General features: G+C 39.6%; 1 protein-coding gene across 6 annotated transcripts in view; it reads left to right on the top strand.

Annotated features, from left to right (window-relative positions):
- The first annotated feature begins 233 nt into the window (after positions 1-233).
- MYPN (myopalladin) overlaps positions 234-23,631 on the top strand; it is a 69,487-nt gene continuing 46,089 nt past the window's right edge. For 2 of the 6 annotated variants that reach the window (XM_028729394.2, XM_028729393.2), the window contains exon 1: positions 15,036-15,266. Coding sequence is in view for 1 of the 6 variants with exons in the window: in XM_028729400.2 (XP_028585233.2) it covers positions 15,001-15,266 (266 nt within the window). In the remaining 5 variants the exon portion in view is untranslated. Of the gene's footprint in view, positions 336-2,746; positions 2,800-4,258; positions 4,327-14,985; positions 15,267-23,631 lie in introns of those variants that run through there. The other 4 variants (XM_028729397.2, XM_028729398.2, XM_077930535.1 and 1 more) reach the window with 4 other exon arrangements.

Below are 23,631 nucleotides of genomic sequence, written 5' to 3'. Positions count from 1 at the left end.
AGTAGGTAGAACCCTATGTGAGGCGGCTGGAGGTCAGAACCATCTTGGAGCTGGCTGGGAAGCAGGAACAAAGGGATGGTGCTTAGGGTTGCTCTGTCTGCAATGTTGGGCTGCTTTGAAGAACAAGCTGCTCTTGAAATGACAATGCTGTAAGATCTGCACCCCCTTCATCTCAACAGGTGTAAATATGTGCAATTAAAGCATATTTCCAAAAGATGCTAAAGCCTCTGCTGCGCCTTGCTTCTCAGTGGGAACAAGACCTTGAGTACCTGGAACTCCCTGGAATCTTGCACACTGCTCAGCAGAGAATTGTGAGGCATAAAATCTTCATAACAGTATGTACAGTGGACATTAGATGTGTTACATGTTTAAAAATTAATTGGACAGCTGTAATACATACAGGTAGATTACATCCACATAAATCTTCAGAACACAAAGCATAACAGAAAAGCACTTTGAAATAAGCAGTAACAGTAACTTTACTCATTTTTTGGTGACTGTCTTTAAAGTGCCAGAACAGCATAGTAGCATGCTGCAGTTCATAGAAATTATTTAGCGTTTGGAGGATCCATTTTTATTTTTTAAACATGAAAGAAGTGATAGGGAATATTATTAATTAGTAGAGGAAAGTAATGGTTGTCTCAAAAGATTCTCAGTTCTCACAAGTCTAGCAGCTAATGATCAAATTGTAAAGCTAGGATGCCACTGCTTTGGGGAATAGTTGGTTCCTACCTATTACCTCCCATACTGGTGAGTGTGAACGCTTGTGTTTTTTTAATTCTGCTCATTTGAATCATAATCAGTGGCAGCACATCTGAATAAAAAGAACTCAGTACATTTCTCTGTGTTGTGATTATATCGATCTGTTCAAGTAGCAATGTCTTTGCCTGCAGGCAGAGGGAACCAGACTCTTATGCTACAAAGCAACAGCATAATTACCATCAGGACCTATGGAAACAAATGGCAATGTAGACAAGAAGTGATACTTGACCATTAAAGAATACTTAGATATTTTTGCATTTAAGCCTTCTTTTCATAATTAGTAAAGAGATTTGATAATCTGTTGCAAGTCTGCAAGGGCTAACATCTTTATATTCTACTGGGTACTAGTCTTTAGTTATCAGTACTGTCAGTTATTGAATTGTCTGCGCTACAATGTAAAAGCTAGTTCATACATAATGAATAATTGTCAAGCCCTCTTAGCTAAAGAAATTTCCCTTAAAATATTGCTGCAGTTGTACTTATGCAGGTGGTGTTGATGTTAGTGTGTATCACTGTATCTGATGGTTGCCCAAGTGGAAGGCAGCTTACCCAGCCACTGTTTCTCTCCCCCTCCTTACCCCTATAGCCCCCATGTACTTCTAAAACATTGTCCGTAGGACTGAGGGGCTCTGAACAGTGTGGGGTGTATTATACAGAGCTGCAATGGAAGGCGGAGTCCTATGCTGTTTCCTGTTCTCTCTTCATCTTGTTAGAGATTAGAACACATAAATAGTGCTATAGTTGTTTTTGGCCAGCTTGGTGTAAGTGAGGCATTGGGCTTTGGGAAGGAGGTGTGAGGGTCTATCACACCCAGCAGTGTGACAAATCAGTGTGCAGTCTGCAGGTTCTGTGTTGAAGTACTCTTGTGGCCCACTTGGTATGAAAAGACAGAGGTGTGAATTACAAGAGAAGAATATGCATCAGTGCAATTATATATACTTAACCTTAGTTTCTGCTTGCAAAGGTTAAGCTGCAATTGTGGGTTTAGATAAAGGTCTTAAGGAGAGAGGTGGCAGCACATAGATGTTCTGGATGCAGGTTTTAGCCAACAAATGTGAGTGCTCAGGCCAGGGTCAGTCCTGTGCACACTTTCTTGGGAGCAATCCCCATTGAACTGAGCAGACTAAAAGGTAAAGGTAAAAAGGTAAAGGACCCCTGGATGGTTAAGTCCTGTCAAAGGTGATTGTGTGGTGATGCGCTCATCTCTCTTCAGGCCAAGGGAGCCAGCAGTTGTCCGCAGACATCTTTCCAGGTCATGTGGGACTGCACTGTTAATGGAGAACACATCTCTTCTCTGTTTAGATGTCTGAGGTCTTGGATTACAGAGAGTTTTAAGTCTGCTTCTGTGTTTTCTCCATACAGTACTTGAATATCTGCTTGCACTCTTTTAAATTGTTGGTTTGATGTTTATTTTGTATTTAATTGTGCTTTTAGTAACTGACCTGTGAACCGCCCTGAGAACTTTTCAAATGGCAGGTAGTTTAGAAGTCTACTAAATAAATAAATTAGCAAAGCCAGGAAACAATTCACAAATTTTGGGGACAGATGTCCCCCTTCAGTCCCTACACTGGATACATATCAATCTCCTTTTCCTTCTCTTCACAAATTTCATAATTTTAGCACCCTCTGTTGTCTAAAGTTTTTGTTTTGATCTGGCAGCAGAAGCCCAATAAAGTAGAGGCTGGAAGAGGGAATTCCACAGTCTGGGAACTTACTCCTGAGAAATTTCCTTTAGTACCTTAATGTGCATTGCCACGAAGTACCAAGTGCTGCCCTACTGTAGATCAAAGTGAGACCACAATTCAGGAAAGGGGGGGGGAGGGAGCTCAAAGCAGTGCCACATGCTGCTGATTTTGAAATGACACCATGTCTTTGCATGGCACTATGATGAAGTACCCTAAAATTAGCCTTCTTACTACTTTGTCAAGACTGCATGCAGGGAAGCAAGTAGCCTTCAGTGGGGAGAGGAAAGAGGCGCTGGAGAGGAAAGACCTGGGACTCGCTCACACACAAGCAGGTCACGCCACTTCCCTCACGGTGAGCTGAGCTGGCTTCTATTCAAATTTCCACAATGGATTATTTAAATGTGATCCATTGCGTGCAAGTGTTCTGGGATGGAGGTAGGGAGGATATTACAGTGAGAGCACCAGGGAAAGAGAAGAGTTGTTTACTACTTGAGAATTGGTGGGGTGAGCAGTGGGATGAAGGCAGTTTAATTTTAAAAGAAAAGGGTAGGTTTTATATTCTCACATGTTTTTGTAATGGAGTTGAGGATGCTTGTTCAAAGCCTAGTTGCATCAAGGGCCTTTACCACATGAAAAAGGATTGAATAGAAGGAGATTATCTTTAAAACTTAGGGCAGCAAGCTTTACAGCTAAAGTAATAGTTTGACAGTTCTGGACATAGCTTTTCTATTTATTTAGGATATTATGGTTTTGATGTGTGACTACTGTACAATAAGGGAGAAATATGAAGCTGGGCTCTCTCTTTTTCTTCTAACAATGATCGGTAGCCATTTATCAACTTGGAAGTTACCTTACACACCTCCTTCAGTATCTCAAAAAAGTACCTACGGTAACTAGAGGTTTAGGTAAATGCACATTTATTTAAATGTAACCAGTCTCTTCAGTTTAATTTAATGGGTTGATAGCCCTAGTAAAAATTGGATGTACAACCTGTTCTTCCTGTGCTCCCAGAGTGAATTTTCCCTGATGTTTCCCTCTCCCCTCACAGAATATTTCTGAGAAGCCACAATATTCACTTGGGAATAAAGAGTGCTGTAATGATGCAGGAATAGTTGCAAGTGAGGGAAATGGGGACAGTGGGGGCAGGGAGACATAGAAAGAATGTTAATGTGTTGTCACATGTTTTGTGGATGCGACTATAAGAAGAAATACTGAAACTGCAGGAGGGAAAGAAACCTATAGAATATTTGTTTAAGGAGGCAAGGAGGACAATAAGCAGCACAACTGCTTGGATGGTTGAACAGTGAACAAATTACAGAAATTAGGGCCACTGTCCACACGCAACAGTTCCAAAACAATGTAAGGAAAGCAGGGATAGTGTCACAGGACTTCCCATATTTAACTTCCTGGGATGAAGGAAGAGGTTTCCCAAAAGCATCCTTTAACCCCATTAAAAAAATATCAAACATAATAAAGCTGCTCATTATGGAAATAATTTTAACCCCTTTAACCCCTTCCATGAACCATAATATTCTTAAGCTTCCCTGGGATACTTTTCCTACTGTAATAGAAGTCAATAGGACATTCCCCAGAAAACCAGTTTGATATTAAAAATAAATAAATCCTGGAAGTAAAGAAAAGAGACCTTTTCACCCATGTGAATATAAGTTATGGTCCAGGAGGCAGATCTACATATTTTAAATAACTGGCCACTCATTCTTGTGAGAGAATGGAGTAGTGAATGAAGCCATAGGTTGTGATAAAAATAATGAAATGCTGTTCCCTGTTTGTACCTATTTGTGTTTCCAAAGCCAGCCAGGTCAGCACATTAGCCAGCCAACATCGTGTTCCTCATTTCACCCTGAACAGTGAAGAACTGGTGAGTGATGATACCTTCTACATTCTATCTGCAAGCTTGGTGGTACTAGTACCTCTCCTAAGGCAGTTGCTAATGGTCAGGTGTTTCATGCGCACAACACTATGAAGTTTCATAGAGGCTATGATGTCTGAACTGTAAGGCCAGGTTATCTATTTGTGGATCAAAGAAAGTGCTTTCTTGTAGTTCCTCTCAGCATAGGAAGGATTCCCAAAATCCACCTACTCCCCAGCATTTTAAAATAAATCATTATAGTAGTTCTGCATACTGTATAAGGAATTTACTTAATTGTTTATGTAGGTCAAAATCTACATTTCTGTGACCTAAAAGCAAACAACATATGATGTGCCCTAAAAATAAATATTTTGAATCCTTTTTCTGGCATTCATTTCTGAACAAGTGAATGTGCCTAGACCTCTGAATCTCCATTTTCCAGGGTACCAGTTCACTCATAGAGGTGTATGCATTCATGCGTTCAGGTATGTGCAGGTAGACCCCATGCAAATGTTACCTTTAAAAGAGTGAAGGCCAGCCAAGAGGTTTACCCTCAAACATGCATTCCGTGTTCATTTGTGCACAAATGAATGTCAATAAGAACCTCGAAATGCAGTGAGCGCATGTTCCAGCATACTTTAGAATATATGTTTATCTTCACCCTAATATGAAAATGTGTCATATGATATGCTCTAGACCAAGGGTCAGCAAACTTTTTCAGCAGGGGGCCAGTCCACTGTCCCTCAGACCTTGTGGGGGGCCGGACTATTTTTTGGGGGGGGCAATGAACGAATTCCTATGCCCCACAAATAACCCAGAGATGCATTTTAAATAAAAGCACACATTCCTCTCATGTAAAAACACTAGGCAGGCCCCACAAATAACCCAGAGATGCATGTTAAATAAAAGGACACATTCTACTCTTGTAAAAACAAGCTGATTCCCGGACAGTCCGTGGGCCGGTTTTAGAAGGCCATTGGGCCGGATCCGGCCCCCGGGCCTTAGTTTGCCTACCCATGCTCTAGACTATTAAATGTACATTCACAGCCTATATACAAACTTATATTATCCCCAGCCCCTAAATAACTACCCAATTGAGAATTCCTGATAGGCAGGGGAAGGAAGTTCCTAAACCAGGGTGTGGCAAGCAAGAGTGACTTTCTAAATAACTTTTACATTTGCATGTGACACATGGAGAGTGCTATCAAGTGGCCAACCTCAGCTGACCACAGAAATTGTGTGGGACATATGAATAGTAGATATTTATAGGCAACAGACTTGATACAATTTTTAACAACTATCACCTGCTTAGAGCTTTTACATGTTAAAATGTGTTGACCCGCTGTCACAACCATAATTTCATAAGAGCCTTCCTTACAATTCTTACTGCCATGGTTTTCCACTGAGTAATGACTTAATATTTGACCCCAAAGCTCATATGCGTCCTGGTGTGTTTGTGTAGAAGTGTAAATTGAGTGTCCACAATGCTGTGCACAGCAGAAGATACTCTTTCTTTGCTGCCCTGGGCAGGGCTGGGCCTACTTTTAAGGTGGAGTGAAGCAGCTGATTTTGGACATCATGAAAGGGCAGCAAATTGATAGTTACTCACTTAATTTTGGTATTTTTACTGTCACGGGGGAGGAACATGCACTTGTGGGATTGCCAAATTAATTTGACGGGCTCTGAGTATTATGTATCTTGACTTGAAGCAGATGGGGAGGGCAGGGGAGATCTCTAGTGAAATTCCAAACAAAATATTTTAATGTGCCAGTAATTAGGATATTTTTGATTATAATAGTCATGTCAAATGACTGATATTTAAAACCTAAGAAGGTTAGGAAATAACCTAACACAGTTATATTATTAGACTTTACAATGTTTCTCAGAAGTGAAATTCACTGATTTATTGTGGTCATTTTGGATAGTAAGATGGATGCAGCCTTACTATGCTACCCCTCCAGTTTTCTTCAGTAAACAACCATATAGTTCTAAGGTCTGTCCCTTGGCTTCCACCATAGGCTTGGTCAAGGAGTGAACCCCTTTTGTATTCTTGCACCAGCTTACTAGTACTAGTGCCAGAACCTCAAAGCCTTAAAAATCCTGAATCTTTACCAGCTGCTCTCTGTCCCCTGCAAGTTGGTAGCTATCTGAATTTCCCCCTCTTAATAGTTTAGTGCACTGTGCACAAGGATTGGCCACTGGTTGGGACCTAAAAATGGTCTGAGCCCTGACCAGCCCACCATATTCCTTCTTTACACCAGCACTCTTTTTCTGGTGAGAAAGAGAGAGAAGCAAAGGAGAAAGAAATAGACAGTACAGAAAGGGGTTCTGTGATGCAGATTGGCGTTAAAGGTGCTAAAAAAAATGCAATAAAGCATAGGCTGGAAATATTTTTGTTTTGTAAAGGTCATTATTTCCTTGCCCTTCTCCATCTAAAATACTATGGGAAACTTCTACATTGTTCTTCACACACAGCGTTTCTTCCGCTCTAGGCCCCTCCTAATAGATTTTCTATAAAGAGCAATCTGAACAAAAGACTTCAGTTACCACCACCTGGTGCCTTTACATTAGAAATCAACAGTTCACCGCCTAATATACAAAGATACAAATGCATGCAATCTGTCACTATAGGTACCTAGCAAACTAAAGCACATCTTATTTTTCAAATAAAACGAACAATTGAATGAAAATCATAAAATGAATCTGTTGCATCTTCCAGATTAAAATGACAAAACTGACAGCTTCTCATATATTTATATTTCATATACTCTGTACATTTGGCACAATTTGAAGGGTTGGTTCAAATTGTAATCTCAAAATTCATTCTAAGTATGGAGGATTTATTTCTCAGGAGTGCTTGAACTGATAGAAAACAAAGCCTAGTGAATGATAAAAGTAATGATGCAGTTTAAGTTAAAACTGAGTGGCCTACATAAATTTGTTCAGCTACCAATTCTCTTGAAGCCAAACAGTTTCTTCAACCTCTCTCATAACTCATTCATGTTAATAGACAATAAAATCTTAATTAAAAATGTTAGAACTGCAACCTGTGTTTTTTTATAAAAATACACACAATCTTTTTCTAATAATTGGAACTGGCAGTTACTGTTGTAAGCAGCTGTTAAGTAAGGTTATTGTTTTGCTTTCTCTTTAGGATTTCTAATAGCTTAATTAGAGTTTCTTAGACTTATTCAAATAATTGTTTTTTAAAAGATCATTAGTTCTAAGCTTGTGAGCCAGGTCTGTTTTTCCTTGTTGGAGAAAACAATTATGCATATCACTGGGAAAAGAAGCTTTAATTCATAGCTAGAGAGTTTTCTCCTCGGTCACACATGTACTAACTAGTCTAAAAAGGCTTATGTTAATGCATAGTCTGTCATATCAGACTATATTTTAAATGCTGTGACCTGTTCCGTTTTGCCCAGTCATAGTGACTCAGCTGATAATTTAGGCATTAGGGAACACATTGGCTCAGGAAGCAAATTAAAAAGCTCAGGAAAATATTCTTCCTTAACTTTATAGTATAGGCATTTAAGCAACTTTTCTGTGGTGATGGGGTACATATATGTTGTTTGTTTAATGGGAAACGGAGGGATTAGCTGGAATTATAGGTGCTTTCCATTAAATGTTGCCCACCACACAACAAACCTTTTGGCTATCCGTGGGAGACTTTTTGCCATTCCTTTGGTGGCACTAGAAAGAAGGTCTCGCTGGCGTATAATTAGACAGCCTGCTCACCACCATATGCATTCAGTTAGCCAACCTGCTTTTGCATACTTGGCATAAAAGCAGCGCTTCACTGTGAATCCTGTTTGTCCTTAGCACCATTTTTTCTTTATAAATGCCTTCTTATTAAGAACGGTAACACCATCACATAGCAAATCAGATTTGGCAGTACTTTGATGTTTCTGAGAGTGAACAAAGCTAATGTAGAGTGAGGTACAATGCAATGCTTCCTGAGTAGACATTGCCTTCTCTCTGATGTAACTTTGTGACCTCAACCCATAGTCATATCTGATGGGCTGTGTGGGAACACTGCTGTTACTAAAATGAAGAAGATGGCTGGGCGGTGGGTAGGGAAATGGCACCAAAGCAATAGGTGATTGGAGCTGTGAATATCACTAGTGAGTAGAGCTGCCATATATCCCACTTCACAGATGGCAATCCTCCACTTCCAGAGGCAGCATGCCTGTGAATGCCATCAGCTACTGATGGTATTGATGGTGTGGTGTAGTGGTTAGTGTTAGACTAGGACCTGGGAGACCAAGGTTTAAATCCCAACTTTGTCATGAAACTCACTGGATGACCTGGATCCACTCACTGCCTCTAAGCCTAACCTACCTCTTAAGATTGTTGTGGGGGTTAAATAAGGAGGAAGAAAACCATGTATGCCACCTTGAGCTTCTTACATAAAAAAGTGGGATATAAATGCAGTAAACAAACAAAGAAATCTCAAGAGAGGAGAGTCATACTGCACTCACATTCTGTTTGTGGGCTTTCCACTGGCAAGTGGTTGGCCACTGGGACAAAAGGATACTAGATTAGGTAGCCATTGGCCTGATTCAGCAGGACTCTTGTGTTCATATGACTCCCATGTTTCATCAGCCCCAGCCAAGATGACCAATGGATGGGGATGCTGGGAGCTGTAGTTCACAACATTTGAAAGGCCACAGGTTGTTCACCCCATTACAGTGGTGAGAATGTTGGAATAGGACCAATATGACCTAGATTTAAATCCTCACTTGGCCATAACATTTGGTGGATGACCTTGAGGCCGCCATATACCTCTCAGCCTAACTTAACCTCACAGGATCATGACAGAGATGGGATTCACTGTCCATACAAACATTGTGAATTGTGCATGCAACCTTGAATGCAGGATTCAAGCATTATCTATCCATGGGATCTACAACAGCAGACCCAATCCACTCAGGATCTTCCCTGATGGATTATGTCTTGTGACAATATATTGGCTCCTTCCCAAACAGCAAACAGTGCCACTAGGATGGCAAATTCTTTAATTTGCTATATAAATGTTTTGCAGCATATTTTTTCATAGTATACACCAGCTGTCAACTCACTTTACATGTAAATGAATGAACTTTAAGGCTAGAGCAAAGAAGTGATTCAGTAGCAAAGGAGTAGAAGAATTCCAGTCAGATAAGTGAAAAAATTAGAGGGAGGGAATTTAGGCTGATGTAGTCATATAAGTTTTCAATAGACTTGGTGAAACTCTAAACAGCATTTTCCAAAGTTAGTATTATTAACCATATTGACTGGCATGAAGAAATAACTATGCCAGATTTATGGTGAAAGGAGGAGCATGTTAAGTCTTATAGAAACTTCTGCCCCAGCTTAGTATTTTCTTTCAGTGTCAGAATATCAGTTCAGGTTAAAGGCTGAAGTATGACACTGTTTTGAATTGCGCTGTTTAATTGGCTTCTTGGTTTGCTAATATCCTAGAAATATACCAATGATATCAGATTTATCTGGCAGCTCCTGACTTCTTTTTTCAAATTTTCTGCCACATTAGTAATTCACAATACTTTAGACTGAATAGTTTTTGAGATTAGGAAAATATACAAGACTGGATTTCACTGAGCCTATTCTCCCAACTCTATAACTTTAACTCTTCCCTTTCCAAATAGTATTGCCTTTTTATCAAACTATTTTCTTAAATGGGGTGGGATGCAGAATCATGACCAGGAATTCAGTAAAAAGGGGAGGGAGTATTTAGCCTTTCTTCGCAAAGAATGATAATAACCCATACAAGCATCTGGTGTTGGGGGAAATGGAACTGTCTGCTTGGAAGCAGAGTTGTTATTCCATTTGTACTTCAAAGTGGAGCAGCAGTGATTGGGTGGTGATAAATCATCCATATTCAAAAGCATCCTTAGACTGAATATTTGAAACTGATGCTTGTTTTTTGGAGTTCTCCCTTTGAGTGATGATGTGAGGTTTCACAAAGTGTAGTACATGCTCATGAACAGTAGAGGGAGTGTGGCAAGCAATCAGAGTGAAAAGAAACAATGGTTTAAATTTAAAATCCATCCACTAATCAAATGACTGCTTGCTGCTTCAGCACATTCGTAATACAAAAGTACATATCAATTCCTGTCATAAAACATACTATCCAACTGTGCCTGTTTAATACCTATTGATAGGCTGCCTGCTTTTCTTGCGAGATAATTTATGCTGAACTTTGGAACTTCTGAAGATGTGCGTACATGGAGCTGGTTGCATTTTTAAAAAATCCCCATTAGTGTGATTGTTTCTGATAATGTGTTTCCTGAGCAATGTATTTTAGAATTAATATTTTTTACGTTTAAAAAAATCTCTGGCAGGGCACTACGCCAACTCCAATGGCAATGTTGTTTTTTTTAATGTACCTTGTTTAAAGTCCTACTATGAATCTGGACTAAGACAGCAATTTCTGCCTTCCTAAAGGACAGGGCATTTGTGCTGGATATAAAATGGGGTGAGAAGCCAGTGGGAGGATTTGAGGAAAGGGTGACATGTGGGCAGAACCAAGAGATGTGAGTAATTTTGGCATGCACATTTACCTTGCTGGATTAGGGCAATAGCATTTTGGTATTTTGTTTTATTTGTGTGGTGTTATAGATCAAGTTGCATTTGCTGGAGCTGTCAGGAACGTGACCTGTATGTTTTTCTTACACACCCACACCCACACACCCACACCCCAGTGGAAGGGATAAAACATTTGTGGATATGTATATTAACCAATTCATCCTTACAACTCTTGTTTAGATGATGAAGAAAATAGAAGTGATTTCATGTATCATTAATGGAAATACTGCATCCAATTCTAGGAATGGTGCCAGTGCATGAGGCAGATAGCATATAATTAATAACTTGAAAACCCAGAAAGTATGACGACTTGAGAACAGCCCAAGTGTGATGTTGTCTTATTTCTTTTATGATGATGACTCTTAAGGGAGTACCAAGTTCCAGTGGGTTTAGTATGTTACCATAAAAGCAACTCATTGTCTCTTGAGACAGACAAATGCCAACAATAACAACAGTTTGGCTGTTTTCATGCTGCTAGGTGTGTACCACCAGTCTATTTTAATAGAGTATCACTTTCTTATGTTTAAGTAGGTGCACTTGCCATCATATTTTGGGACACATTTTGCAGGCTGCACACTTGCACTTGCTTCTGTAACTGGAGTCATTTAGGGCCTCACTTTCCCAGGGCAGGGAGCAGGTCTTACAGGACTCATAGCCAATATGGTTTATTAACTCCTGCGGCTATTCTAATTGCTGCTGTACGGTTTTAAAGAGGTGAATGTGGTTTTAATTGGATTGTTATTGTTAATAGTATGCTTTCTGAAATTTTGTACAGTGCCTTGAAAATGAAAGAAAAATGAATTTAAAGATCAACTTCATATATCATAACAAGTTTGAGTTCACTGCTATACATTCTTCCCTCCAGACATTTAGACACAGATGTTGTCTCTCACTTAAAAACAATAGCCAAAGAAGTTAGTGGTGTGGATTTCAGAAAAAGGGATTCTGGATTGAGTCACTAGGAACTTACGTGTGGAGACTGTGTCTTCCTCTAATGTTTGACATTTTGAGGGAGATGTACACCTCTCCTCACTAGGACATGTCTGGCAAGGAAATGATATATGGATTCTTAATCCTAAAAAATGGTGGGGACATAACCTTCACATATGCTGTCGCTTGTCTTCCTCTCTTGACATTCTCCTGATCCTGCCAAGATTGCTGGTTTGGTAGGGTGGAGGAATGCAATACTACATGCATCAAATGGTGTTGCCACATCATATTTGGTCTGCAATATATTCTCAGTTAGTATCAACACAGTTATTTCTATTGCAGATGCAGATACAAATCATTTATATTAAACGATGATGACAGATAATGTAAAAAATTATTACTAATGAGATGGCCACCAAATAATGGGCATGTTTGCAATTTGCAGCCCTTTGCCATTTAGAGTTTGGAATATTCAAACATGCAAAGAGAGGAAGGGGCAGAGGAGTGGCTGACTTTGTCATAATGACCCTTAACTATATTTTGAGAGGGTCTGTTCATATACATTTAAACAGTGTCAAATGCAAACATAGTGATACTTTATCTGTATATTTGATCGCTCCACACACACCCTTACTGTGCAAGCATGTAAAAATGTGAATTTTCTAAGACTGTTACAGATTCTTAGGAAACCAGACACAGGTAAGAGCTGAACCCCTGGGAGGTGTGGGCAGGATGTTACCGTATGGTACAATACAGCTAGTGGTACAATATAGCTAGCAGAACCCCTGGAAGGTGTGGGCAGGATGTTACCGTACGGCACAACACAGCTAGCAGAACAGCTAGCAGATTTTATAGCATGCATCTGGTTTATTTCTGTTAACAATAGTTTTTGTTAATTAATGTGTGTGTGTGTGTGTGCGCGCGTGCGTGCGTGCGTGTGTGCATAATATAAATATTAGAGTATCCAACCTAATTTCATTTGGTTACATTTCAGTCTGGATTTTTTCCAATGGAGCCTAACACCCCAGTCCTAAAACCTTTATTTTAAAGCAGGTTCTATTCATGTCAGTAGTGTGCTTAGGATCTCAGCCCTATTTTCTCTTACTGTGCTTTTCAAATGTTGAATAGTCAGCCTTTTTACTGATGCCATTTTTTTTAGGGCCACAGTAATCATTATAGTGGAGGATTGCCATTGACTTAAATGTGACTGGGATCAATCTCTACATGACAGTAACTTTACAACTGCATAACCATAACTCTGTCTTCAAGTGTTTTCTGTTGGAAGTATTTAAATTATGTTTACAAATGGCTTGGTGACACCCTGATATACATTATTGGTTTCAAAAGTTGGAATGTATTTATTGCTATCTTTGTGGAGTGCTAATGTGGCATAATCCATATCGAGATTCCATGCAGGATTTAAAACCTCCGGAAGAGTTTGTGTAGAGTTGTGAAACTCCTCAAGAGTCTCTCCAGTACTGCAAAGCTATGTAAGAGTCTGTATGTCTTTGTGGAAGGGAGGGGTCTGCAATGATGTAAATAAACATCCAATTTCTTCACTATTCCAGTATCGAAGATATTCTTGGAGACTAGAATAGTTGCGGAATGCTATACTTTTATTTTTACAGTTGCATCTAATACCAGGAAATTAAAATATATTTAACCAGCCAGGAACTTCTCCAATCAATGTTCTGAATGCCATAATCCGCTCTCCATTCAGATTGCTCCTTAAAGTCCATCCTTCCTCTGAAGCCATTGGTTTAATCCAATTGAAACAAACTAGATGCTACAAGGAACGTATGGCATTTGTGTGTCTGAACTATCTCCCCCAGTAATATACACTGAAAGTCACATATTGACACTGTATCATAACACTCTAAGTTCCCCGTCCCAGTTTTACTTCATTGACCTCCCCATGCAAAGGGTAGGGAAACTCTGAGTATGATTATGTCATTGCATGTGCTCTCAGAGATGAGAGTTCACAGCCACCATGTGGCCTCCTGCAATGTCTAACTTGAACTCTAGTTCTTCCCAGTTGAAGCAAAACCAAGCTATACTTTTTCTATCCATTGAAATTTGCACCCATCTGAAATGTGCAATGCAGTTCGCCAACCAAGATTGTTAGGTTTTTTAATGCATCTATTGGGGGAAGCGAGCATAAAAATGAGTATATTAGTGAAAACAACATACAAAATTGTGTACATTAGTAAAAACTGCATACAAAAATGTGTTTATTGGTTAGTCCTAATATTTTTCATATTTATTTCAGCTTAACTGTGACTTAATTAGCATGAATGCAACCTGATTTATTATATATAAGAACAGCAACAAAATATTTAAAAGATCACAGCCTTAATAGTGATAAAATGTGCTGTGTTCGCTTAGTAAATCTTAGGTTAAGCCCCTGGGACATAATCCCATAAACAGTTCCTGTTTATCTCAGTCAGACAACATGTCTTCAGGCTTCATGTACTAACAACAGATGTTTAGGATGGAGTTATTAATTAAAACATAAGTGGCACCTCACAAACCATGACCTCATGCAACCGTTGCAGGCAAAATGGTATTGTAGGTTTATATGCCACTGCCGGTATTTAGGATTGCATTTTCAGGATGCAAGATGATAACCCACTGCAAGCTGATTTGAATGGATCAGCCAGGCACAATTAAATGCCCTTGATTTCAATGGGAGAATTAAGCACTTGCTTAATTATGTCTCACTGAATCCAATGGGACTTAAAAGGGTTTAACTTTAGCAGGATCATGCCCCCAATGTTTAAACTGTTTGATTTTTTAATGTATATACTCTTAGCCTTGAATCTAACTAGTTAAAATCTTAAGCCTTTATTAGTGGTATGTAATCTTCGGCATCTCAGATATTCTGAGCAATAAGAATAAGGAAGAGCTTAGATCCCACTATTTTCTAATTTTAAAATGAATGTGCCTGCTTTGACAACAGTTTACGTAAAACAATACAAAATCCATTTTGAATGAGTCATGCCAAGAGCGTGAGCATCCATCAAAGACATTCTGGGAGGAGATAAAATGATGACCCCCTCCCTTGCATACACACACATACCCCGTAGGTGCTGTTACAGCAATGGAATCCCTTTGCTCAATATTATCCTGTCCAATGAGGTGGAATGTTTCACAGGCACATGGTTTATGAGTCTCAAAATAACTTGGGACCTGCAAACGGACAAATGCTATTGCTTCAGTGGTGACAGGTTGTTCAGCTTCTTACAGCCATCTCCCCCCAAAACCAAGGTTAACGCCTTTCCCCCCCACTCCACCCGATGGACTCCAAGACGTTTTGGTTCCAAAGGACTTGAAGGAATTGCTTCAGTCATTTTAATCTCTTACTTCGGAATCTTTATCACCGTGATTGTGTTGCCAGAGTTGGATTTCAACATCTGGATAAATCAGAAAAGGTAATGTCTTTAACTTTCAAGAGTGAGTGTGTGTTTCGATGAGATTGCTCAGGTCCAGGAGGGAGAGAATCCATGTTATAGCTGAATGATAATTGTTGCTGATAAATCATATTAGGTGAGCAAGAAACTTTAAAAATTCTCTTTCTTAAATGGCGCAGAGGCACACGAGATTGAATGGAAATGAAATAATCTACAGAGTGTGAAGGGTGGGAGGGAGTCCAAATTCCTTCTGTGCCTGTTTAGGTATTCTAAGTAGAGTCGGCAGAAGGCAAAAAAATGTATAAATTGCATGGATGAGAAATGTCCCTTTTGAATCCCCCTCTTAACCGTACTTTAAGCAATTGCTTTGTAATCACTAGCACTAAATCCACACCAATAATCAGCATTACCTCCTTAAAGAAAACACATACATAGTGTCTAGTTTAATATTGCCCTATATTTAAAGTCTTCAAAAAAATAATTGGGGGGGGGGAGAGAGAGAGAGTATGTGTCATGTAAAATGATACTGCAAGCTATATTTAGGGTTTGGAGATCTGCTCTGTGGATTAATGTACACAACAGCTGCAGAAACAGTCTTGCTCGAAGGGCATTGCTCTCCCAACCCCCAACTCCCATCTCTCTCTCTCTCTGAAAAAAAATGTTTTTGATGGTCAGTGGCAAATGTTTGGCCTGATATGTTGCAACATTAAGCAGTAATTGAAAGAGTATCATGAAATATAATAAAAGAATGAACAACATAAAAGAGAATTTAGTAAACTCTTCGGTTATCTGTTCGGAACAGTTGTTACATATCAATTTACACAAGCAGAAATGTTATTATTTTAAATAAGCTTGAAAAAGAAGTTCCTGGTTTTGTAAAGCAAAGCCCCATGCAGCAATACAGCCTATAAGTTTTAAACTCTTCAACTGTAAACACCACGCTAAAGCTATCTATGGTGGCAGAGGGTATGTTTGCCACCCTTTCAGAATGAAGATGTTTAAAATGTGATCCTTAAGGCCGTGAAAATGCATTTCTCAAGAAACCACCCGAGATTCTACTAACAAAGTATGATTACTCCAGAGTAAATTGCTACAGGATTGTAGCTCAGTCTTTTTAGGAATAAAACTTGTATAATTAATATGCCTTGAAATGTGGTACACAACTTAATTAATTTTAAATATTATACTTTAAAGTAGTTGTCCCATTGAAGTCAATGAAATTTGGTCAGCTTAAACAGTAGCACTTCAGCTTAACCATGTTTGAGGATTATTAATGTAAACACTTATTCAGAATTTTCAGGTTTGTAATTATATATATATATATATATATATATATATATATATATATATTTGCTTTCGTAGATTTTCACGGGTATAGGTATGCAGGTTTTGGTGTCCTCGGGTGTCTTCCCGTGTAAAAGTTGGGGTGTCTAGGCGACGTTTCGACGAGGTCTCACTCGTCATCTTCAGGCTGGTGCTTTCGGCTTCTTGTTACTGGAACAGAGCAGGATCTCAGTGTTTGAGTTCCTATAAATACTGTTGAGGGGTGTGGTGTATAGCCTCCAATGTTCTGGGCCGAGAGGAAGTTCCCAGGCTAGTGTGCCTTTTCTTCTTTTGTTCCTTAGTTGCTTGAGGGAAACTAAAAAGAAACACCCCCCAAAAACCAAGACACAGAAGAAAACAATGGCATGGCCCTCCTTCCTTATATCAAGGGCACTACAGATAAAATTAGCAAAATCCTCCATAAACACAATATCAAAACAGCCTTTTGCGCCAACCAAAAGATAGCCAATATCCTCAGAAACCCCAAGGATAAAATCCAGTTGGAAAACCAAGGGGTCTATGAAATACCCTGCAAAGTCTGCCCAGCCAAGTACATTGGACAAACAAACAGACGAATAAATGCACGTATCGCAGAACACAAGAATGCCGTCAAAAAAGAAGAAAAAACTTCCTCTCTTTTCCAACACATGAAAGAAACAGGACACGAAATTAATTTTGCAGATTCCAAATTGCTCTCTAACATGGAACATCACCACAAGAGAATAATCATGGAAGCCATCGAGATAGAGAAACACCCTCACAACATGAACAAGCGTGACGACACATCCCGCTTGCCAGACATCTGGAAATTAGCCCTCCCCACAAAAACTGACACCAGATCCAGAGGCACACAGAACGCCATCACCAATCAACCACACCAGACCCAAACCCAGACCCTCTCCACAGATAAATTACAGACACCATCCAGTAGCCAAACCATGATGGCACCTCCGGATGCTGCACCCCCCTGCAATCCCTACACAGATCTGGCTGGCACAGGCCACAAAACCACAGCTCGCCCCTATACACGAAGCCAAGCCAGAGCACAACTACAGCCATCTTCTCAGAAAAACTCTTCACAAAGTTCAAGAGGTCAAGACACAAAGGCTTTAGCAACTAATCCACACCTAATGACCCACCTAAGTGGTATTCAGGATATCACTCAAGAAATCACTCAAGATATCCCTCAAGCAACTAAGGAACAAAAGAAGAAAAGGCACACTAGCCTGGGAACTTCCTCTCGGCCCAGAACATTGGAGGCTATACACCACACCCCTCAACAGTATTTATAGGAACTCAAACACTGAGATCCTGCTCTGTTCCAGTAACAAGAAGCCGAAAGCACCAGCCTGAAGATGACGAGTGAGACCTCGTCGAAACGTCGCCTAGACACCCCAACTTTTACACGGGAAGACACCCGAGGACACCAAAACCTGCATATATATATATATATATATATGATCAACATTTTGAGGTATTAAGTAAAATGTTTTATATATCTTATATCTATTTTATATCTATCCTCTATGAGGCTCCAAAGTTTAATTAATACATTAAGATGCAGTTAATGACATTAAAAATAGCTATCAAACAATATTAGCAATTCAGGATTGCATTAATGTGTGAGTTCATAAAAAGATCAGTATACAGAAGTCCATTTTGTATCAGATCAATCCAGCTTAGAACATTACAATCCTGAAATCAGTTGTTCACTAGTAGTTCACAATTGTATCAGTGAATTTATCTTATTTCTGATCATTGGGCTACAAACCAGAATCCAGTTATTTGGAAGTAGGCTCCAATGAAACCAATGGAATTTTTTGCAAATAAAGTAACTTCAGTATAGCAGTTGTTTAGTCGTCTTAGTCGTATTCGACTCTCCGTGACCCCATGAACCAGAGCATGCCTTGGAAACTCTCACTTTCTTCTCAAAGCTTCTCCTTTTTTATGTCCATGGAGATTTCTTACTGGAGTGGTTTGCCAGTTCCTTCTCCAGGTGGATCACATTTAGTCTAAACTCTTGGCTATGAACTGTCCATCTTGGGTGGCCCTGCACAGCATAGCTCATAGATTCTTGGAGTTATTCAAGCCCCTTCGCCATGATAAGGCAGTGATCCATGAAGTGATCCATGTAAAAACACCACCACCACCTAATTACTGTAGAAATTATACTGTTGCACGCCACCCCAGTCTCTGATATTCCAGGGCTTCCAGGTTCTTACCCAGGGTTTGTGTTTCCTTTTGGAATGAGACACAGTGGAGACTGAGGTGTCTTTATAATATATGGTTTATTTACACAGGTATACAAGCTGAGCCTCCTCTCTACTAAAGAGCTGGTGGGCTGAATTTTCCCATCATTCTTGTCCACCAAGCTGCCCACAGATCTGTGTGGTGCATGGCTGTAATAGAAGAGAATGGAGGGGGAGGTAGTAAAATAGAGGTTGTTTGGTTTTTAGCAACTGAAAACTGTTCTTCACTGTATGCACAAGACCGAACTACATACTTCAACTTCTAAGAAGCATAACTGCAGTGGAATTCATGGTGGCCTATATTTGGGGGCAGTAGAATCCTGACTTTCCATTTCTTTTTACAGAAGGCAATATATAATATGAGTTGGTTCATTAGAGTTTAACCCCACAACCTTTTTTTTAGGACAAGGCTTAGCTTTGGAATAACGAGATTCATGAGGATATGTTAAGTGGCATAATAATGCATTTGCTTATGCTTGCAAGGTCACATTTAGACCATACATTTAATGCATTCTTATTCCACTTGAACAGTCATGGCTGTTAGGGGTGCTGAGAGTTGTTAGAAGACCCCTCATGGAGCTACAATTCCAGCAGCACCCTTAACAAACTACGGTCCCAAGGATTCTTTGTGGGGAAACTGCATATAAGAGTGCTTTAAATGTGTGGTGTGGATGTGACCTTTATTAGATCAATCTTCTACCCACTCTAAGCAGGTTTCTTTTTTTTTGGGGGGGGGGACACTGCTTTTAACCTAAAAAGATATATAGGTTTACTGGGCATAACTACCTATTCTAGTGATTAACCAAACAACCCAATTTTATACCTGCCATCTACATTTCATAAAATTTTAAATGGGAACTGTATCTGGTCCCATAATCTATTTAAAAAAATCAGTCAACGTGAGCTTTCTATGTTAAGCATGAGCAGCAACTGTTTGTATGCTCATGCCTGCTGGAGAATGCCACTGCACATGTGCAGAGTGCCCTTCCATGCTGCTGAGTTGAAATGACCAACTAGTGCATGTTTTACGGCTGAGCTCCCAGGGCCCAATCCCTGGCTATTCCTCTGTCTTCATTGTATAACGGCTCTGTGCTGTTAAGGAGAGATCACACATCCTTTTTAATAATTCATTATCTATATAAATGTTGTCTTATAGGCTATATATGTGAAATAGCCATCACAGGTCAAAAACTACAAACAGATATTTCATGGAACCTCATCTAAATCACAATACTTCTCAGCAGGGGCACAGACCGGGTTGTTCATTCATTTGGGAGTTGTAATGTGATGAACCAGTGAGTGACGATCAGGCATATTTGACTAATCTCTTGAGTGCACCTGATGCAGTAGTCTTTCCCCACTGTACTTAAAAAAATGCAGTTTGACTAGCAAAGCAATTATGCCCTATTCTTTTTTCTTTTCTTTTTTGCTGACATAGTGTTTTGTTCTACTATTGATCAGGTTTTGCAGGTTTTTGTAGCCCTACAAAAACCTATAAAACCTATTAACTAAAGCAGGATGAGTGAGGTGTACAATGATGGTTCTAATGAATGATTACTGCTTTCAATATTCTGGAGGCCCGGAGGGCAGTGGCTTAGCGTGGGGGGTGCAGGGGGGGCCGGCCGCACCGGGCGCAACATCTGGGGGTTAGGGTTAGGGGGCGCAAATCCACGGGTTAGTGGGCGCAAATTACTTGCCTTGCCCCGGGTGCTGACAACCCACACTACGCCACTGCCGGAGGGGAGAGGAAACCCAAATGTTAGCCTAAGAGAGGGATAGCTCTGTCAGCAAGCTTAATATAATTATTTTATTTCTCTCACTTAAAAAAGTAAATGGCAATCCATTTGACTTAATAGAAATAATAATTGTGAAGGTATATAGATCAGAACAGTGAAAAAACAGGATTAAAAGGTATATAAAACAAATTTATTTGGCAGGGCCTCTTGAAATCCCAGTCCTAGTATACTAAAGAAACTAAGATTAGAGTTGGAAATACCAGCAGTTACCTTTGAGAAGTTATGGAGGGCAAAAGAGATCACAAAGAATTGATGACAAATAAATATAGTACTTTCCCCATTAAGAAGGGGGAAAGAACCTAGGAAACCACACAGAAATTAACTTAGGCTGCTGTTCTTTACCCACATCCCTGGAAGTAAGTCCTGCTGCATACAATGGGACATTCTTCTTAGTCATGTATAGGGTTTGCACTGTTAGAGTGAAGCTGGAAGTCAATGCAGATTAAAAACATACCATAACAAGATCAATGCTGTGTTCTTTAACATGCAATTTTTTTAGTTGATACCTCTTAGAATGCAGTTGACATTTCTTGCCATATGATATTGTCCTAGATATGCTAAGGGAGGATTTAAGTAGAAGTTTCTTCAGGGGTCATCAGATGTGCTCACTGGGCACCTTGTGGCCAATTCATGACAATTCTTTCTCCATCTCTGCACTGCAGATTAGGGTGAACAACACAGCCATCACGAATAGCACAGTTTGCACCATCACAGAAACAATGTTCACATACAGTTCCCCTGTGCCGTACTGCCTTATTTTTGGTAACTATTTTGAACATACTGCATGCAATTCAGTGAAATTTAAGAGTATATAAATCCCATGGATTGAAATGGGAGAGTTAAGCATTGTCCTGACTGTCTGTAGGAACACAGCTGGTTGAAGAGCTGCTTTGGAAGAGTAGCTTTCAATTATTTGTTTACTAGTATGGGATGAGATTAGCATAGACTCTGAACTGGGTGCTATTTTCAGCAAAAAGAAAAAAGGGGGGAAAAGAACAGTAAATGCTGTGGAAGGAAGGATTAAAACAAAAACAACTTGCAAGTATAAGCATTATATCAGGTGAAGATTGAAAAACTAATGTATGCATATATTTTAAAAGGGTGAATGTAGTACTTTTCAGTAAAAGAACCCAGGGATTGCAACTGATCACAAATTATAAATGCCAGCAGTGTTTTGGTCTCTGCAGGGAGAGACTATTTTTGGAATGCACAAACATCGTAAGTAGGATGTGACACCCTCTATTCAGCACAGATCACTCTTATGCTTGAATATTGTATCACCCATTCGACAGCCCAGCTGAGCCACAGTATTTGTACTGAAGCTTATCGAAACAAATTCTTCTACAGTGGCATTGGTTGGGTTGTTTCACGGCTTCATCATACTGGCAAGTTTTTCCTCGTGTTTAGCCAAAATCAGGTCTGCAGAACTGTAACACACACATACTCCAAGATGATCAGAGCCCACCAGTGACTTCATAACCTTCCAGCTGTCACTGTCTATCTGAAACTGCAAAAGCAGGTGGGTGGGAGGTCATGTACCTAGCAGGCTAGGATACATAGCTGGGAGGGTTTTTGGCTTTGTGTTGCGCACATGTTAGGCACACATGAGCTAAATAAAATAAAATAATAATAATACAATAAACTTACAGAAAACAACAGCATGTATAAAAACAGTTAAAATTGTATACATATAAACAACCTAAAATCTAATACATATACTGACTAGGATAAAAATCTCCAGTTAGGAGGCTTGTTGAAAGAGGATTTGCTTTCTGTTCATTTAAACCACAGCATTGTTGTGGTTTTGTCATTTGGGTTTGAGGGTAAAGATCAATTACTGTGTGATGATGCCTGGGTGGCAAGCTAGTTAATTTCTTCCTTGCCTTCTGGTTACACAAGTGATGGAGAAGTAGCATTTTCAAATTCTGCATCTGATTATTATTATTATTATTATTTTTAAAGTAATTCTGCCAATTTCATGTTTGGCAGAGCAGCTCTGCCTTTGTAAAAAGCAGAAATCAACTGGTGGAGCTTTTCTCAAATATGAAAATTCAGAAAAGGGAACTGCTTCATTTGCTGGCTATGCTTCTCTTTCAAAAGCACAGAAGCCCTACCAGAATAAAGATATAGATATAGATATGGATATAGATATAGATATATGATAACTCTATATATGAAAGTTCTAACTTGGCTGCTGTCTGCAACTCAGAACATTAGAACAGGGTTGGAGGACCTTGGAGGGCCAAATGTGGCTCCCAGCCTGTTTATTTGGTCCTTGAGATTCTCCCTAGATCACACCCTGTGCTGGTTCTGTTTTGCCCACTGCTAGCTAGGAGGAAGAGTTTCCTACCCTCTTCTTCCTGCTTCAGCCACCTGCATTTCTGGGATGCGGCAAAGTGGGGCAGAGGAGACAGGAAACTTTTATTCCTAGTTTCCTTAAGTTAACTTATCATAGGATCCATCCAGACATTCTGGTAATTTGTCTTTAAAAATATTTTCTTTTTGCATTTAAGTGATTTCAGTCAAGAGGACTTGGTACATCCCAATCCCCATGCAGTATGTGGGTATCACTAGTTTTGAGTTTGCTGTCCTCTGAAGTCAGGTTGCTTTCTACAGGCTGTACAGTGGGCATGACTTGATTTTGTCCAGGGTTTGCGAAGCATAGGACAGGGTCATTTAAAAACAAGAACTGCCTGTAACACTTGCCACACAAGCCGATGCCCATCTACTCAAAAGTAAGTTTTGCTCAATTTAATGGGACTTACTCCCAGGTGAGTGTGTAGCAAATATGTACACAGTGGGACTTACTTCTGAAGATATATGCTTAAGATTGCACCATTGATCTTTTCAAGGCAGACTGTTGGCAAAACTGATACCTTTTCTCGTTTGATTATTGCATATGTTGCAGGCAAAATTAACAAAAAGTGAGGTGGGCAAAATATGTTTCAGAGTGCTGTAGTTTGACTGCTGGCTAGATTCTTACTAAATACAGGGCAAAAGAATTTATCTTCACCAGAA

The sequence above is a fragment of the Podarcis muralis genome, chromosome 6, assembly GCF_964188315.1.
Source record: "Podarcis muralis chromosome 6, rPodMur119.hap1.1, whole genome shotgun sequence".
NCBI lineage: Eukaryota > Metazoa > Chordata > Lepidosauria > Squamata > Lacertidae > Podarcis > Podarcis muralis.
This window is presented reverse-complemented; position numbering and strand designations above follow the sequence as displayed.